Source organism: Erigeron canadensis, chromosome 8 (assembly GCF_010389155.1).
Source record: "Erigeron canadensis isolate Cc75 chromosome 8, C_canadensis_v1, whole genome shotgun sequence".
Taxonomy (NCBI): Eukaryota; Viridiplantae; Streptophyta; class Magnoliopsida; order Asterales; family Asteraceae; genus Erigeron; species Erigeron canadensis.
This window is the reverse complement of record NC_057768.1, coordinates 37884332-37897454: the sequence shown is the minus strand read 5'-3', so window position 1 is coordinate 37897454 and position 13123 is coordinate 37884332. Positions and strand designations below refer to the sequence as shown.

The 13123-nt window shown below is 34.7% G+C and overlaps 2 protein-coding genes across 2 annotated transcripts; one reads left to right on the top strand and one right to left on the bottom strand.

Moving 5' to 3' along the window:
* The first annotated feature begins 378 nt into the window (after positions 1-378).
* Positions 379-6820, top strand: LOC122610772 (TMV resistance protein N-like). The gene is made up of 8 exons (XM_043783732.1): positions 379-1284; positions 2162-2244; positions 2409-2906; positions 3451-3639; positions 3756-4551; positions 4850-4993; positions 5178-6152; positions 6281-6820. The coding sequence occupies exons 1-8, from the start codon at positions 379-381 to the stop codon at positions 6818-6820; spliced, it is 4131 nt and encodes a 1376-aa protein (XP_043639667.1).
* Positions 6821-7717: 897 nt separating this feature from the next.
* Positions 7718-10071, bottom strand: LOC122580034 (GEM-like protein 5). The gene is made up of 3 exons (XM_043752303.1): positions 9618-10071; positions 8863-9143; positions 7718-8072 (listed from the first exon to the last, which is right to left on the bottom strand). Exons 1-3 carry the CDS (start codon positions 9925-9927, stop codon positions 7869-7871), a joined length of 795 nt encoding a protein of 264 aa, XP_043608238.1. The 5' UTR covers positions 9928-10071; the 3' UTR covers positions 7718-7868.
* Positions 10072-13123: the final 3052 nt, after the last annotated feature.

Below are 13123 nucleotides of genomic sequence, written 5' to 3'. Positions count from 1 at the left end.
TCTTGGCATCAAATTTTATCTATCCGAGGAATTTCCACTTGGCTATTTTGGAATTACCAACGGAGGAACGTGACTATAGTCAAACTTGTGTACCTAACGAATTCTTTAATCTAATTAATACATGTACACTTCTAATTTTTTTAGTGGCAACTTTCATCTCTAGTCCATCACTAATACTTACAATATTATTCAACGCAAACCTAATACTTATCATCTCTGATCTTTCTTTATATATCCAACAAAAAACAGTAACACCAGCATATGCTTTTTGATTGTTAAATTTAAATCCTTCTGCTTCTATATATATATATATATATATACTTTGTACTATCATATATATACGAGTATACTAAATAAAAAAAAATAATTAAGATCACCATGTCTTCTTTTAAAGAAGTGAGGCACATGGAGATCTCTTTCGATGACATAGAATTGGCAACCAACAAGTTTTCCGAAGAGAACGTTATCGGGTCAGGTGGATTTGGAAAAGTTTACCGTGGCGAGTCAGAACAGCATGGCACGATCGCCGTAAAATGGTTGGATCGTCAGTTTGGTCAAGGGGACACTGAATTCATGATGGAGATTTCATTGCTTTCGGTTTATAAACATCCGAACATTATCTCTCTTGTCGGATTTTGCGACAAAGATCCCAATAGGTTCCTTGTTTATAAACATGAAAAAAACGGGAGCCTTGACAAATATTTAAGAAGCAAAGAGCTAACATGGATGCAGCGTCTCCAGGTATGCATAGACGCTGCACGTGGGTTGAAATATCTTCATAATGATGTTGGGCCCCAACATCGAATCCTTCACCGCGATATCAAGAGTGCAAACATTTTGCTGGACGAAAACTGGAGAGCCAAAATTGCGGATTTTGGCTTGTCCAAAGTAGGTCCAGCAAATGTGGAGTGTACTTTTATGGTCACCGATGCCGCGGGGACACAAGGATATCTTGATCCAGAGAACTTGAAGACTGGGGTGCTCACAACAAAAACTGATGTTTTCGCATTTGGGGTTGTACTGTTCGAAGTCTTGAGTGCAAAGCCGGTACTTGTTTTCAAGCAGGGGGAAGATCCTAAGTTTTTATATTTGTTGGCTAAAACGCACTACGAAACGGACACCTTAAAGAACATTATTCTTCCGGATCTAAAAGATCAAATAGACACAGAGTCGTTACGCTCGTTTTCAAGCATCGCATATAGATGTTTGGGTACACCTGCAGAAGATCGCCCAACCATGAGTGAGATTCTTGAAGAGCTAGAGGAGGCTATGTACTATCAACTTGTAAGTTAGTTGTTATTGCAGCTAGCGCTGCCATTCTCAAGTTTACTTACGTAAATTTTTAAAGATAAAACTAATTAAAATATTCTTGCTTAAATACAAAACATATAATTAGACCTAACTATTCTAACATTCTTATCGAAAACTCACTATACTTGATGAAATTCTAACCCCGTGTTACAGAAAAATAAAAAGAAATTACCAGCAATATCTTCACTGCCCTCAACATTCAAATTTATTAAATATCGAATTTGAATACAGATAATTTAAACACCTCTACGAATTACCAGCAAAATATTAGTTGCAAGATTTAGAATTGTATAAAAATTAGTAACCTATATATGGTTGTTTTTTCACTTAAGTGGAAATAAAAAATCCAGTTTTTGGGAAAAGTAGACGGCGGCCACATCGCCAAATGAAAGGCGGAATTTTTTCCGTTGTCCTCCTCAAATGATGGTTTGATTTCGAACATAAACAAGAATTAAATATTTTTTGTCGTTTAGTGGACCATAATGTTTCGTTCGGTGAAAGACTGCGTCGCAAAAAGTCTTTCTTAATGCATGTAGTGAAGTATAATAAAAGAAGAATTATTTCTAGTTTAATTGACCTTTTAAAGCTTCAAGTTCATTTATATTTAAGGAAATCTAATACCCTCCCCATTAGCCAATAAACGTCAGCGCAGATGGTTAGAGGTACTCTGATTTTACCCAAGATCTTAATTTATATCCCTAGGATGACAAAACCTTAAGATTTCCCCTCTAAATACTTATAACGAATGTTCAGGAAAAAAATACCCTCTCTATTGAATTCATTAATGTGTTTCTTATTTTATTCTTTACCCAAGTTTAACATACTTTGATGGATTTATTTTGTACCATAGAAATCAACTGAAGCTTGCGATGTACCAGTTAACAGTTTTATTAATGATGGAGACAAAAGTGCGGAAGTAGGACTCTCGTCGAGGTATGTACGTATTACGAGTACTTTCTTATCTATGTCTATATACCACATTACAGTATATAGACATTTGCAAGCATGGTGTATCTTGTATCTTTTCTTTAGAACTACAGTACGTCTATAATAATGAGAAATCTAATTAGTTTATTCTAATTAAAAAAAATGGGCAGATTATCTTCTGCATCATCGTCTAAATTGAGCTCCGCATCTTCTTCCATGTCGCCGAATCACAATGTTTATATAACTTTTGGAGGAGACGACATCGTCAAGACTTTTATAGATACTTTATGCTCAGCTTTTGAACAACAGGGGATCCATACTTGCATAAACGATCCAACACTCTCTGCGGATGAACCGGTGGATTCATCCCTCTTGAAAGCTATTGACAACTCTCAAGTTGCTATAATTGTTTTCTCCAAAGTCTTTTTGTCTCCGAGGTTTTTGGATGACGTTGCATACATAATGAAATGCATGGAAGAGAAAGGGAAAATAGTTAAGCCAGTATTCTACACCGTCGAACCCTCACAGTTTCGAGAAGAAATAAGAAGTTTTGTTGCGCAAATTTCCGAACTTGAGTTGGAGAATGGTAGAGAAAGTGGATCATGGAAAAAGGCGTTGATACGTGCAAGTAAACTTTCTGGATGGGTACCCAAGTATTTTGCCAATTGGTAATCCTTCTATCTTTATAATGTGTTGTATATTTTAGTGTAATTGGGTTAACTTGTTTGATCAATAACGTCATAATAATAATACATCATATAGGATTGGTGGTGCGGAGTGCACGCCTATTTGAATTTATTATAACCTTACGGGCGAAGGTACGTGGGTCCAAGGGGCGGCACACAGAAAATTCTTAATTCTCTGAATTGTATCCGATTGAATAGTTTGGATGAACCGCCAAATTGATTCAATCTGAAAGTGATTACACGCCTTTCAGAGTTTGATGATATCATGTTATTTGTTCGTTATTCACGAATTTCCCCAACATAATGTTATTTAGATTTAGATTATATTAGATTGTTCTACAAATACACCTTTTGGCTCTATTTAACATGTTTATGTTCTATATTAATTGAAAATAATATTAATCTAAAGTTCAATCTGGACATTATGATTGGGTAATATAGTCAAACTATATTGACCACAAACATTGCTCATGTTGTAGATCGATGTGGGCTAATTATGTTATATATATTTGGCAACAATGTGCAGGTTTGGTACTAAATGCATCAGCAGAATTGTTGATACAGTTTCACTTGGACTGCTTCCCGCCGTAGGTGCAACAAATTTGCATACATATTTGGTTGGAATAGAAGCTCGCATGAAACATCTGAAATCACTAATGGAAATTGGTTCGGGGGGGTGTTCGTATGGTTGGAATATGGGGGATTGGGGGTGGGGGTAAGTCTGCTCTCGCCCTCTCTATGTATAAGGAAGTGTGTCATGAATTTGACAAATGTTGCTTTCTTGGAAAAATCCGGGAAGATTCAAGTACGTACGGTTTGCAATATCTGCAGGAAAAAAATGCTCAACCATGTTTTGAAACCAAAACAAGTAATAGTGAAGAGCATTGATGATGGAAAACGCATAGTTAAAAGTAGATTATGCAATATTAAATTTCTTATAGTGCTTGACGATGTCGATGACCTTCAGCAGCTTGAAGGTTTAGTGGGTTCACAAGATTGGTTTGGTCAGGGAAGTCGAATTATAATCACAACTAGAAATGAAGATGTGCTAAAGGCTCATAAAGTAAGCGCAACGTATACTGTTAGCCTCCTAAATCAGAAGGAGGCTATTGAGCTCTTTAGTCGGCATGCATTTGGACCACACAAATATGTAGAGTATGATCGGCTTATACCAGATGTGGTTTCTATGGCTGAAGGGCTTCCATTAGCACTTAAAATTTGGGGTTCTCATCTATCCGGGCTAGATATGAGCGAGTGGATGATGAAATTGGCTAACTCTAGTATTCCACTTGATGAAGTTATAAAAAACCTCAGAATTAGCTACGATGGACTAAAATTCGAGGAGAAAGAATTATTCCTTGATATTGCTTGTTTGATTGCTTCCGGTTTGAGACATACAATGAATATGATACTTGATGCTTGTGATTTGGATTATGTTAAGATGGTAAATGTGTTGAAACAAAAGGCTCTAGTTACTAGTTCTCACGAAATGCTTTTTATGCATAATTTGGTTAAAGAAATGGGAATATACATTAATCAAGAGGAACACAAAAATAGTCCTCAAAAACAAAGACGGTTCTGGCGGAAAGAATATTTGATAAACAAAAGTGCCATGGATGCGCCGGAGGTATATATTGTTAAACTAGCTTTGCAAGAGAAATGTGTGTGTGTGGATTTTTTATTTTTTTTTTGGGGGGGGGGGGGGGGGGGGGGGTGGGGGGGTGGGGGTATTTATCAGTGCCAAACATGATGCACAATGATTTTTAATTATATCTGTTTTACTTTAATAGATACTATGTATGTATATATGTATCCATTTATATTTATGTTATGGCTCAAAAGCTATTTTTTTACATTGTTCAAGAATAACAATTAGCATTTCTTTTATTGAGCATATTGATATGAATCTGTAAATTCATCTTCAGGTTGATGGAACAATGATGAACGTTAGATGGATTTCTTATCCGGGTTACCCTGCAAGTTTGTTGCCAGCCCAATTTAAACCAGCTGAGCTTCGCTGTCTCATATTAACAGGGAGCTTGCAAAAACAACTTTGGGAGGGTCCTAAGGTAATCCTTAATTGCTATTCTCTAGTTAATTGATCATTCATAAGAGCAACGGTTCATGACATAATTATATGATAAACTAGAACTTATAATACACTATGTTGTTTTATTGATATATAGTACATCAAAAGATTACATTGACATATTTGACTTTTATGTGTTATGCGTGTGTGTATATATGCAACAGGATCTACCACGTTTGAAAGTACTCAATCTCGATAATTCAAAATATCTAACCATCACTCCAGATATTGAAAAACTTCCATGCCTTGAAAGAATGACACTAAGGGGTTGTGAAAGTTTGGAAACGATCCATCCATCGATTGGGCGCCACGAGGGACTTGTTTTTGTAGACTTCCATGAATGTTCAAAGGTTAAAATGTTCCCACCCATCACCAGAATGAAAAGACTGAAGACTCTTATACTAACTAGGTGCTCCAGTCTTGGTAAGTTTCCTAAGATCGAAAGAGACATGGATAGCTTGGAAATACTCTGTTTAGATGGCACCGGGATTAAGGTTCTACCCTCATCAGTTGGAATACATTGTACCAAGCTTGTTTATATAGATTTGCGTTCGTGCCTTCATCTTAAGAGTATAGAAGGAAACTTTCGTGAATTGAAAAGTTTAAAAGAGCTTCATCTCAACGGTTGTCAACAACTTGGGAAATTGGACGAAGACTTCTTTGATGTGGAAAATCGTTTAGATGTGCTCTCTTTAAGTTTGCATGACACGAAAGTTACAAACGTGCTGAGTGGCGTAGGGCTACGATTTTCTCGTGTCTCCATGAAGTTCCCTCACTTTCCACGTTTCTTAAAAAAGTTAAGTCTTAGAAACTGCAATTTAATAGATGAAGACATCCCCTTCTATATTTGCGAGATGTCCAGCCTGAAGGTACTGGACATAAGAGGAAATAATTTTTCACGAATACATTCTGCGATCGCGCAACTTACTTGCCTTAAATTCCTCGACGTGTCACATTGTAAAAACCTGGTGAAATTGCCAGTTTTGCCATCAAGCATAGCTATCCTTGACGCATCTTGTTGTGACTCGCTTGAGATCGTTGAAGATCTTTCAAAGAGCTGTAAATGGCTGTGGAAAGTTTCACTTTGGAGGAAGAAGAAATTGACTGGTGTAGAGAGAGTGATACATGCCATGCTTCAGGTTTGGCCCCTATATCTTGTTCTTGAATTACAATCTTTTACTCCGTAATTTATATGTTTATAATGAGTACTTTTTTTTTTTTTTTTTTTTATCAATTAAAGGGTAACCTTAATCTTGATTTGTGACAGGGAAGCGCCACTCAAGACTACTATTTGAGTCTCATACTTGGAAATTTTCATAATGAGATAACTACTTTTCCTGGCTCGGAGACCTTTACATTGCGGCTTCCAATAAATTGGGACACTGACTTCAGCGGGTTCTTAATACGGTTTTGTAATCACAAGGAAGCAGAGGAAGTGATATCTATCAGAGAGGAGTTGCATGTGGAATCAGAATGTAGTCTTCCCGAGTCTGATCTAACTCCCAAGATTTATCCAAGGACAAAAGTGGCCTATATCTCCTTCAATTCATTGAGGAATACCTCATGGTGGAATTCAGCATACACTAAGCTTTCGTTTTCCTTGCGCTACCACGATAATATTAAAGTAGAACTTATTTCTAGTGAAATTAACGAAGGTGATCCGGTGGAAAATGCTGAAGGTGCAACAGGTGGCTCAGAATATTGGGATAAGGAAGTTGAATCTTACCAGACATTTAGCATCAAGCGTGATTCAAAGTCCTGTATCGAGATTTCCTGGAACCATGAAAGCCGTGACGAATGCTTCTGATGGTTGGGGATCAAATGAGTATTCGCCTGCAGTTGCTTTGCTATACATTCATATCAATAAAGGCTTGTTTTCCGAAGTTCTTATTGTTATAAAGAAGTCTACTGAAACAAATGCATTTCTATTTCTCCTATTTCTTAGTTCACTTCACGGTACTATTTTAATTTCCCCTGTCTAGCAGTACCAATAAAACAGAGCTACTCGATGCAACTTAGCTGGAAGTTGTGGTTGACAATTTCATGTTGTTTTATTTTGGTGACAGCATTTACACTTCATGTAATCGAATTGTGTGAAAGCATTTACACTTCATGTTGTGTTGGCAATTTTATGTTTGTGTTACACTTACCGCATCCAAGTAGATTGCTGCATCGGGTGAAGGTTTGCAGTTTTGGGCTAATTGATTAGGCCATATGGACTGGGGCAAAACTACATTGAAATTTGAAAGTAGGTATCGCTTGGGCCATGTGGGGCCTTTCAACCCATTCAGTGTAAATTGTTTGAAAAATTAATGTTAAGTTGTGTATTTTATTGATGTTACTTATGGGTAAAATACGAGGATAGTCAATGCAACTAAACCTAAACTTTTGACATTTTTTCCAAGCACCTGCAACTAAACGTAACAAAGTGTAAAAAGCTCCTAAAACATAGCCAAAAAATCTATAAAACTTATTCGTTATCAAACTTTATGGGTCATCTTACTATAAGAGCTTTTAGGATGTTTGTATCCAAAACTTTATCGTGTAAAAATAATGTTCTCTGGCAACACGCGGGTAAGAATACTAGTAATATACCAATAAGGTCATAACGATGATGATGATTCGAAGGCAACTGATTTAAGTGTAAAAAAGATGATACTTCAAAGCATATATATTAATTGGTACTACAAAAGCCAAGCCTGCATGCAGCCATGTGATGAGCAATATATATAGTTGAACATGAGTAGCATGAGAATTCCACAAAGAAATTAAAAAAGTGATTACATAACATGCCAATTTTGTCAATCTATGGAGCAAACTAAATTCCATAACATATGATAAAAAAAAAAAAAGTTTCACTGAGTAAGCCGTTTGGATTTAAGAGAAGCTTCGTGCATACTATTAAGGAGATGTTTTGATGCTTTCTCATATTTGACAAAACCCATCAGCTTAAAGTCTTGACCATCTATTGTGGAGAGTGTGATGGACTTCTCTGGCTGCTTATTTTTTGTCACCTCAATTGGTTTCACGGCTACTAACTTATTCAATGCGATTTGAACCTGTATATATATGGATCAAATAAAAATACCAGCTCTAAAATATATACTCATCATATGTGTCCTACTTTGAATTTTTAAAGTCTTCATTTTGTAACTTTGACCATATATATTTTTAATTGTGTTATATAATTTTCGGTAAAAGTTATATCAATGGAAGCACATCTAAAACTCAATCAATTCATATAACTTTCATAAAGTATCATATAACACAAACAAATATATTTAAGGTCAAAGTTGTACAAAAAAGACTTTGAAAAATCAAAACCGAACACTTCTAGTGGGACGGAGTAATAAATAATGTGCGCTCGATCTATCTGCATAAAGGTAAAAAAGATCTAACATGCAACCACAATCGATTGATGATCAAGAGAGGAATACAAATTAAAATGATAACTGATAAGTGCAGTGTTATTCGACAACATAATCCATTCACTTGAGAGTGGCACTACAAACCTCGCATACATACTATTTTGTTGTACACATTCGTGCAACTACAGTGTAGATCGATCATGATCCATTTAATTAGTAGAGGTGTCGAAAGTCACGAAACCCAGAAATAGTACTAATTAAGAAAAGTAATCAGGGGACCGAAAGTCAAGAGGATCCGGAAATAATACTAAAAAAATATGTTTTTTTGAACAAATTACAAATACTACTATATGTTTACTAAGAAATCTATGCAGCTATATATATACTATATAGGACTGGATTTACAAATATCGATCGCGGTCATCGATGTGATCAAGCTAGGGGAATTAATTAATTAATTAGCGGGGTGATGACGACGTACCTTGTAATATAACCAAGACTCAACGCCGGTATTTGGTTGGACTAGCTGTAAGGGCTGATCGCTACAGAAAGACACATGAATGTCAGAAAGATATAAGGTTCCCGCAACTCGGCCTGAAGATTTTGTCTCCAGGTAACAAGCGAAAGTCTTGAAGAGTTTTTCGTCGGTGAAAGTCGTGAAGTTATGCTTGTAAAAGGTTTCTTTCCCACCTTCGGTTATCGATCTTGCCTTCACCTTCACTTTCCCCTTTGCCGATTCCCTCATAGATTCCCCCACTTTCACTAACGATTCATTATTCACAACACACACACACAACATATAATATATTTACTTAGACCCCACACACACATATAAGAAAAGCTTCAGACAATCATTTGAATTGGAAGAACAAACTTTTTAAATTATAACTTGATATGACAGTACATATATATATATGAACAAATTCGTTCGCATATATATGAACAGATGAAATTATACTACTTAGTATTACATATGTTCAGGGGCGGTACTAAAGGGGCGCAAGGGGGTCCAATGCCCCTCCAAATTTAAATTTTGTCATGTATTTTTAAATTTTTCATAAATTTTTAAAAAATTTCTATAGGTTTTTAACATTTTGCCCCCTTTTAGATTTATTTTTCATAAGTTTTCTAAGGTTGCCCCCTTTAAAATTTTTTCCTGATACCGCCTCTGCATATGTTCATATGTAATACGGTAATACATACATATATATATATACATGTATGTACTAGACTTACGATTGCCCCAGACGCCGGTGACAGTGTCCTTGATGCCTAAGTTATTAAGTTTGTTATACACAGTTCCGAGGGTGCTGGTCACAGGAGGTAATGGAATCTTAGCAGCAACATCTTTAATGGAATCATAGGTGGCACAAGCAGAAGGGGGTACAGGGACACCCATTACATTTGTCCCCCAATACTTATATTCCAGATCAGCAGATGGAGGATTAATATCAGAAGAAGATGAATTGTTGTGAGGAGGTGAATTAGAAGGCGAAGAAGACAAAGGAGAACGAACAGGAGAAGAAGGAGCCTCTTCTGAGTTCATAGTCAAGCTAGAATATATCGAACAGAATTATTGGAAGGAAATAAATTTTTAGTTGGAGAAATAATGGAGTCTGATCAGTTTTTCAACGCTCGCTCTGGTGCTTATCATCCATCTGATGTGTTTTCTTTCTTTTTAAATTATGCGAATCCCTGCTTGCTTCATTAAAATAATACTCCTAGGTTCCTTGCATAATTATTGCGTCTCTTATTTTATACTTTTTTTCTTTCACACCAAACTTTGTCTGACACGTTTTCCTTAATTTGTCTTTTTTTTTTTATACTCAACAATAATATCCTAATCTATATTCTAAACCTTCTACTAGCTTGGATTTAACATAAAACCTAAATTTTAAAAAAACATGAAGCTAGCTAGTTTTGCTTTAATTTTAACCATCACTATTTAATCTAGCTAGCTACCTCCTTTGATATATAGAAGAAGAGCCACCCCAAAACTAATATAGAGAATTATAGACTCGCAACAAAACAATCAATTTAATTACATATTTTTATTTTTACTTTTGAAAACCAAATTTGAATTTAGCGATATTATCTTTTCATACATTCAACTTTAACTTCAAAAGGAGCCAACTATTTTTTAAAAAACTTCTATGAGCATTTTGACCACGTCAAGATTTGAACCAAGACTTTTAACTTTTAATTAAATCCCTTAAATACCAATCCATCTATTGATAATAACTTCAAATTCCTTGTTTGAATGCATACGCATCATAAGATCGATGTAACCTTTTAAGATGATCATTATATATGTAAACCAATCGTTAATTAGCATTTCTGATTGCAATTTCATACCCATGTTGTACATTTGTGTTAGCAATATAATGATCATAATTAAGAAAATTTGATAGATCAGTTCGCTGCCGGCCAGTTGCAGATATATATGTTGCTATCTATCTAGTTAAATTGGTGAAGTTGTATTGTTCTAGTTAATTCCCATTTAATATCACCATGCATATGGCATATGCAATGTTTATTTTTGTTAGATATACAAAGGAAAGAGTTTATACTTACGTTACAGTTGCCGAGTTGCATAGTGTCTGGAGTCTTACAGATAGCAACAAAAAAAAAACATGTGTATCGAAAGTCAACTTTTTAAAATAACTAGACTACCTTCTTTTATATCAATTATCAATTACTTTTATATTAATATAATTACACGACTATACCACCAACACTACCGTTGTTGCCTCCACCACACCGGCGTCACACACCGTCATTACCACCATCATCATCATATCGCGCATCCATACGTCTAATATTATTCTACATATATAGCCTCAAGAGTCATGGTTAACTTGGAGTAAAACATATTGTACATCAAAACCAATGATTATGGTACAAATGTATAATATTTTTAGTGCACATTAACCATTCCCCAAAGATATAATATATATAATATATATATATATATATATATATCCAAAACTTAATAATTAAAATAATAACAACAACAATATAATATATATATATATATACAATATATTTAATCATTGAATTCTCCATCCAATCTTTTCTCTCAATGTCTTTGATTATTACATAAAAGACGAAGGAGAATGATGAGGCCGGATATAGGAGGCCATGGAGGAGAAGGCGAATCGATCGGGAAAAAAAATTGGAGGAATAAGCCTATAAGTGAAGCTGGCTGATCTGACGGAGGCACTTCCGAGGTCATAGTACGTGAAGAACAATTAGCTACCTAGGCTAATCTGAATGATGGTGAAGATTTAGTCACTCATCAAATATATATATATATATGAAAATATAAATATAAGGTTGTCCGGCACCTAAGCTTAGGTGTGGAACCCCTCACATATTAATATTTTATTATTTCTTGTTTAATGAATAAATGCATGGGCCCCCATGATTTTTATGGATTAAAAAAACAATATGTGAGTGTTTCACGCCTAAGCTTAGATACCCGATAGCCTTATATTCTCATCCCCATATATATATATATATAGGGAAATGTGAGTATGAGGTTGTTCCTCATCTAAGCTTAGATGGGGAACCCTCACATAAAATATTTTATTATTTGTTTGAATTTAAAACAAATACATAGACCCCCATGATTTTCATGATTATAAAAACCAAATGTGAGGGGTTCCACATCTAAGCTTAGATGAGGGACAACCCCATACTCACTTCCCCCATATATATATATATATATATATATATAGGTAAAGGTTCAAATAAGAACCATTTGAATTGTAAAAACCATGAGAAACTTTTAATTATAACTTGGTGTTCATATGTGAACAAATTCATCCACATTTGAACATATATGTCAAGTTATAACTAATATTAACTATGTTCATATATGAATGGTTCTTAAATGAACTTATGTGAACGATTATGTTCACATATACCTATCACATATTAACATCAAGTTATAATATAGTGGTTCTCATGGTTCTTCTAATTGAAATGGTTCTTAATTGAACCTTACCGTATATGATGGAAATATAAGGTTGTCGGGTATCTAAGCTTAGGTGTGGAACACTCACATATTGTTTTTTTAATCCATAAAAATCATGGGGCCCATGTATTTATTCATTAAACAATAAATAATAAAATATTAGTATGTAAAGAGTTCCACACCGTGTGGAACACTCACATATTATTTTTTTAATCCATAAAAATCATGGGGCCCATGTATTTATTCATTAAACAATAAATAATAAAGTTTTAGTATGTAAGGAGTTCCACACCTAAGCTTAGGTGTGAAACTCCTCACATACTAATATTTTATTATTTATTATTTAATGAATAAATGTCTAGGCTCCCATGATTTTTATGGTTTAAAAAATTAATATGTGAGTGTCCGATATCTAAGCTTAGGACATAACAGTCTTATATTTTCATCCTCTATATATATATAATCTAAAATTCTAAATATCTAATCGGTCAATTCCACACTCATCAATTTTTTTCTTTCATATCATATCATATATCAGTATATCATATAACTATAAATAAATAAAAAATGAATGTAAATGGACTAAACACAAATTAAAAGTGGTCGGCTGCCGTTAAAAAAAAAAATGGTTCGCTCCAGATGCGAAATTGGTAGTCGAGAAATGGACTCGAGTTTTCAGCGTGCTTTCTCATCTGACAGATTCCCTTGTTGAAAAATAAAATATTACCTAGTATTTTAGTTCTTCCAAAAGTCCATCCAACAC